The sequence below is a fragment of the Primulina eburnea genome, chromosome 8, assembly GCF_022965805.1.
Source record: "Primulina eburnea isolate SZY01 chromosome 8, ASM2296580v1, whole genome shotgun sequence".
In the NCBI taxonomy this organism is placed as follows: Eukaryota; Viridiplantae; Streptophyta; class Magnoliopsida; order Lamiales; family Gesneriaceae; genus Primulina; species Primulina eburnea.
In genome coordinates this window covers 44,671,493-44,677,492 of record NC_133108.1, presented here as the reverse complement: position 1 = coordinate 44,677,492, position 6,000 = coordinate 44,671,493, and the positions used below count along the sequence as shown (strand labels likewise).

The window sequence follows — 6,000 nt, the reverse complement described above, 5'->3', positions numbered from 1 at the left end:
TCGTCGTTCTTCTTCATTGCGATCCAGTCTTGCGCTCTAATCCTTCGCTCGTGTGTGTATCGTGTTCTCTTGTGTGTTTTTCTCTCCAAAAACAGCCCCCCTTCATCTGCAACCCTATTCCTTCTTTTATTCTTTCAAACGGGCCGTAAACGAGACCTCGTTGTGTGTTTATCACAGCCACTAGCGCCGTGGAACTGCACAACCTCGAGGGTGTAGCTCCTAGGTGCTTGTTCTTTGGTAGTGTGGCGCAAATCAGTGCCTAGGCGCTTGTTGCTCGCAATTCTGGCGCTGCGGCGATGTTCCTTGGTGCTGCGGCGCCATCTTCTCAATAATTCAACTTTAAAAAAGGATCCTTATTATCATTACTCCACCAATAGTCGTTTACTTCCTGCATGACACAAAAACAAGGAATATCAAGCGTAATTCTGTTTGAGAGTAACATAATTCAAATGGATTAATATATAAAATAAGTGCAATTCTTGCACTTATCTACCCTCCAAACTTGAACTTTTGCTAGTCTCGAGCAAAATAAAAGTAAGAACTCAAACTTATTCATGACTCTTTTCTAATGACTCTATAATGCAATAATCAAAATGACACTATTTTTTTTTAAAATCAAAAGAAAAACGACTCGACTAGACTAAACTGTGCAAGGGGTAACTAATCATGCAGTGCAGTACTCAAAACGAATTAATAACTCAAACTCAATTAAGCGAAGCAAAAAAAGAATGATTTCGAAAGCCCCCTATTTTTTCATATAATACGATCTAGCGCCGTGGCGCTTGATAAGTAGCACCGTGCGCTGCTTCTTCGGCAGGCTAGCGCCGCAACGCTTCTTGGTTAGCGCCGCGGCGCTTACTCCTCGGGTGCTTGGCGCTGCGGCGCTTAAAGTATAGCGCCTAGGTGGAGCGCCCACTGCATGGCGCCTAGGTGCTGAGTCAGCCCAAATTTTGTCCATTGAAGCTCTTTTCTATGCCCGCTTCAACTTTTACCCGCATAATAGAACACGTATCAATGTCTAATCTTCACATGCAAAATTTAATAAAATAAAAACACAAAAATAAATATACTATTGAAAATAAAATAAAATAGAAATAAAGAAAATGAAAGCAATAAAAAATATTGATTATGTTGCCTCCCAACAAACGCTTGGTTTAATGTCGTCAGCCAAAAACTTGTTGCGTATTTTCCGCTTGCAAGCGCACAATTGTCAAGTTTTAATATATGAAAGTAAAGTATCGTTCTCACGAGGAGTGTATAATTAAAAATATATCAGTGCTTGTAATTAAAATAGTCATGACTTTATCTAAAAAAATCAATAAAAGGTTTGGTTTGTTTGAAAATGAAATCGCAAATAAATATTAATCTAATCACCGAGTTGAGAAAATATCTAGATGAATGATTTCACTAACTTTCCACGATAATTATTCTTAGTTGAATTTATATTCATGAATTCCAATTATTCATTGGCCAATAACACTTAATTATTTTATTACCCATTTTCTAATTGATGAATAATTGTATCATTCAAACTTTGATCCAAACATTCCTAATAAAAATCTAGGTTTAAATGATAAATGCAAACAATGTTCTTACCTAGGCCTCGCTAAATTTTTACGCCTTCCGAACGATATAAACATTCAACGATGTGTCTCTAATGATCTATAATTATATTCCATCTCTCAAGTTGTATAATCAATCAGACAATAAAAAATTTATGACCAATAAATTGCAGTCGAATAAAAACAAAGAAACACAATTAAACCAAAACGGAAATAATCATATAAACAACCACGTCAAATTATCGTATCCACAAAGCTACATCATCCTCTAGAATGGAAAATTAGTTCATAAAGAAATCTAAACAAAAACAAGACATGTTCAAAGGTTCGGACATCGCAACAAAAGAAAATAAAAAGGGCGAAAAATTAGACAACAAATCATAAGTGGCGTCTCTGTCCCCAGATTCGTCATTGCGATCCAGTCTTGCGCTCCAATCTTTCATCTTGTGCTTGTATCGTGTTCTCTCGTGTGTTTTTCTCTCCAAAATTGCACCTCCTTCATCTGCAACCCTATTCCTTCTTTTATTCTCTCGAACGTGCCATAAACGAAACCTAGTTGTGTGTTTCTCTCCGCCACTAGCGCCGCGGCGCTGCACTAGGCGCTTGCTCTTCGGCGTCGCCCTTTCCTCGAAAGTGTAGCATCGAGGCGCTGACCTAGGCTCTTGTTCTTCGAGAGTGTGGCGCCGCGGCGCTTGTTGCTCGCTATTCTGGCACTGCGGCGCTATTCCTTGGTTCTGCGGCGCCGTCTTCTCAATAATTCAACATTAGAAAATGTATCTAATTGTCATTACTCCACCAATAGTCGTTTATCTCATGTACAACATAAAAACAATGAATATCAAGCGTAATTCTATTCGAAACTAACATAATTCAAATGAATTAACATATAAATTAAGTGCAATTCTTGCACTTATGAGTTATTAACTGGTTTTGCTTCATTCTGTTGTTTACATTGTGTCTTTGGATGATTTCCGCTCATTAGTTGACGATTTATTGAATTTTCCACCTATTTTCTCCACTGATGAAAGCTTTCATGACAAATAAAAATTCTATCGGATAATCATAAAAATAAGATGCATAAAAGCCAGATAATGTATACAACTTTTCATCATATCGACGGTAGAGCCTAGCTATGATTCTCGTCGGTTTTTCCAAAAACTTTTACCAAATCAGCGTGCTTTTTAAAATTTTAGCAAAATAATGTGAAATTTTGACAGGTGGAATTTTTTTTTAAAAAATAACAATTTAGTTGAGGGGCGGGAATTTAATTTTGAAAAATATTGCGGGCATTTAAATCACCTAAATTCTTCTGCATTATAACATATATAAAATTATGTATATATATAAATTAAATAATATAATAATGTCATGTTGTATATATAAATAATATATAACAATTTATATTACATATATGTATATATAAGTATTTTTAATTTTAACACAATTAGATCATATGAGTCTTTAAATAATAGTTGAAATTGACATCATATCTTGATGATCAAATTGTTAAAATTTCATCATATTCCAGATAATGATAGAAAAATTAGTCAGGTTTCCTCTCTTGTATAACATTTAGCCTTTTTCTATGTCAATTGTGTAGTATCAATAAAAATTTATTACACGCAAATTAATCACCCCAATGAAAGAGACAATTTTTGGTTAAAAAGGTTAAATCATTTATCTAAATTCAGATATTCAATAAAATTAAATAATAAATAAAACATATTGTTCTAAAATCAATTGAACAATCAAAATGCAATTAATCACAAATATATATATATATATATATATATATATCTACTATATTGAAAGCATGAATAATTTGTGAAGGGCCTGTTTTTTCCCGGTTGCAGGTAAAAACTCTATACGTGTCACATATTTTGCCTTCCACCACAACACAGAGCAGCGGCCATGAAACGCGTTCTTCTCTCCACCGCAGCAGAGGACATAGCTCACTCTTGGCTTGCTTTAGCTCGGAGCTTCTAATTTCTCCTCACCACAGTGTCGGCGAGCAAAGGACAACAACGAAGGTTGGCTTCTCCACTTCCATCTTCTTGCGGTTTCCTCGTCCTCGACCCTCGTGCGCGACGTTCCCCCTTGTTGGCATTTAGTTTTCTTCCTCTTATTTTTTTTGTACTTTTACCCAATTTTCCTCCATTATCGTGCTTGTCCTCTTCTTACTCTTGTTTGGGGTTTCCGATTTCTGGAGGTGTTTTGTTTTTGTTGAGTTGGTTTTCTTCGCGTCTGCCCTTGTATTGCTTTTGTTTGTGGTTCCTGCTTTCCTGACATGCTTCGCTGTTGCTGTCCTTCTTACTCGAGAATTTCAGTCTCATCACTGTCTTCTTGCTTAACAAATCCTTATTCTTGTTTGGGTTTTTTGATTTCTTCACATGCTTTGCTTCTGTTGGCTATAGGCTTAAGTTTTTTTTTAACAACATTGTCATTGTCCTAAACAGCTGCCTACAATTCTTTAAATTACATTGAGTTATCCCTCAACAATTTAATATACGACATCATATGGTATATAAGATGACTATTGTTATCAACGAAACACTGAGAAACACAGATTGGCCTGTAAAAAAAATGCCCAGTTCATTATTACCGATGGTCAGACCATGAAATGAATAGACAAACGGCGCACCAACTATGCTTCCGTTCGGGTCGTCGTCGACGAGAAGATAAGGTAAAATTGATTCTCCTGTTTAATTCTCTTCTAGCATTCAATTAGAAACAATGGTCTGGTGGACCACATCATCAAAAATTGTAACAGTGCACTGGGAGGGGCTGAATCAACCCTTCTGAAGGCATCTGGAATGTGTGCTAGCACTGTCCTGTTCATGGCATTGGTTCCTGCTGGAGGGCATCTGGTGACTATGACTGACTGCTATAGGAAGACTTGGATATTCGTTGAGGCTATTCTTCCCAAAATGGGAATCATTGTATGTCTACTTAGCTCAATCATTTGATTATTTTAATGGGAAAAAATGTGGGCAATTTTGAGTTTTAACTTTTCCTTGGCTTAAAAAAATTGGAGCGGGGCATTCTTACTTAAATTTGTAAATTTGTGATTCTTATATGCTTGCATTAGCAATTAAACCAATTCTTGATTATTTTGTCATAAAAAAATAAAGGAAAAAGAAAAAAAGAGAGGAAACATGCCGTTAATTTTGTCAGTATTTTGATTATCTTATTTTTTAGTGCAGGGCAAGATTAATATTTTGGCTCTATTGTGACCTAAGAGATCTGACATTTTTTTTAATGCTAATGAAATGCAGGCCACAGGGATTGATACTGCATATATTGGTCGTCTGAAGTCTGTTTTTAGAGAAGAACAATATTAGTATTAGTAGATATTGTCTTTTGCTTTTATGAATTCATTATGTCTTCTTCTTAGAATGCGTATTGAAAAGAGGCTATATTACCTTCATGCATGTGTCTCTTTTTTTTACAGAGTTCCTGACCAGTCCATCTCTTGAGATGCGTTGATATTGAACTGTTTTCAAAGCTTTACCACGAGAGAGTAGCCTTGGTGTGCATAGATGGGACATTTGCTACACCCCTTAGCCAGAAGGCACTGGCTCTTGGTGCTGATATTGTTTTCCACTTTGTAACCAAATTTATTGGGAGTCATAATGATGTATGTTGACTCTGATATCTTGGCACTTTTATACGTATTGGTATCACTAACATTTTTAGAGTTACAGGCATGATGTTAAACTGGAATATTTGTATATAAGTTCTTGCTGGATCCATCAGTGGTTCTAAGAAGTTGATTTCAGTTGTTCGCAACTTGCATCATATTCTAGGGGGTGGTGTTCTCAATCCTGTGAGTTATCGAGATTCAACAAATTTGTTGGCTCAATAATTCCGTCTTAGTCACTGTAATGATGGATAATAAACCTGAAGAAGCTTATATAACTCTTCGATCACTTGGAGTAGGATCATGCGGTTCTTTTTATTTCTGGTTTCTTTTATTTAGATTTCCTTTACAGCATATCATATTCACTACAAGCACTCTGTATTATTTGTTTATGACCATGACTTACTTTTTAAAATAGTTTAATTGCTGTGATTTTAATATATTGCTTGAGCGTGTTGTTTGCTATACTACAGTTAAATAAATCACGTGTGTAGTGCATACATAAATATAAAATAATTTTCTTTTTAGAAATATATGTAATTAAAAAATTGCTGAAATAATTATTTTAATGAATAATTTTTTACTAATAAATTTATCTAGCGAAACTTCTATTGAATCAAAGTTTTGAAATATAATTTTGTTGAAATTTTCAAATTAATGATGTTTGAATCTATTCGCGTATATTATTTTTACTTCGTCGAGTTTAGAGTCTCAAATTTAGTTCATGATAGGTTATTTGTCTTAATAAATAGAAGCACAAGGGTAAAATACCCTAAATATCTCAAATTATACTTTCTT

At 35.0% G+C, this 6,000-nt stretch overlaps 1 protein-coding gene across 1 annotated transcript; it reads left to right on the top strand.

Moving 5' to 3' along the window:
* The first annotated feature begins 3,418 nt into the window (after positions 1-3,418).
* Positions 3,419-5,598, top strand: LOC140838084 (cystathionine gamma-synthase 1, chloroplastic-like). Its single transcript, XM_073204171.1, has 3 exons — positions 3,419-4,245; positions 4,280-4,501; positions 4,838-5,598. Exons 1-3 carry the CDS (start codon positions 4,183-4,185, stop codon positions 4,901-4,903), a joined length of 351 nt encoding a protein of 116 aa, XP_073060272.1. The 5' UTR covers positions 3,419-4,182; the 3' UTR covers positions 4,904-5,598.
* Positions 5,599-6,000: the final 402 nt, after the last annotated feature.

What these genes read in the sequence shown, in the direction of transcription:
- LOC140838084 (XM_073204171.1), top strand. Translation starts at nt 4,183, where the DNA reads ATGAATAGACAAACGGCGCACCAACTATGCTTCCGTTCGGGTCGTCGT. An exon ending in GTCGTCGACGAGAAGATAAG is followed by an intron (nt 4,246 to 4,279) that starts GTAAAATTGATT and finishes ATTCTCTTCTAG; the next exon opens with CATTCAATTAGAAACAATGG. An exon ending in TTCCCAAAATGGGAATCATT is followed by an intron (nt 4,502 to 4,837) that starts GTATGTCTACTT and finishes AATGAAATGCAG; the next exon opens with GCCACAGGGATTGATACTGC.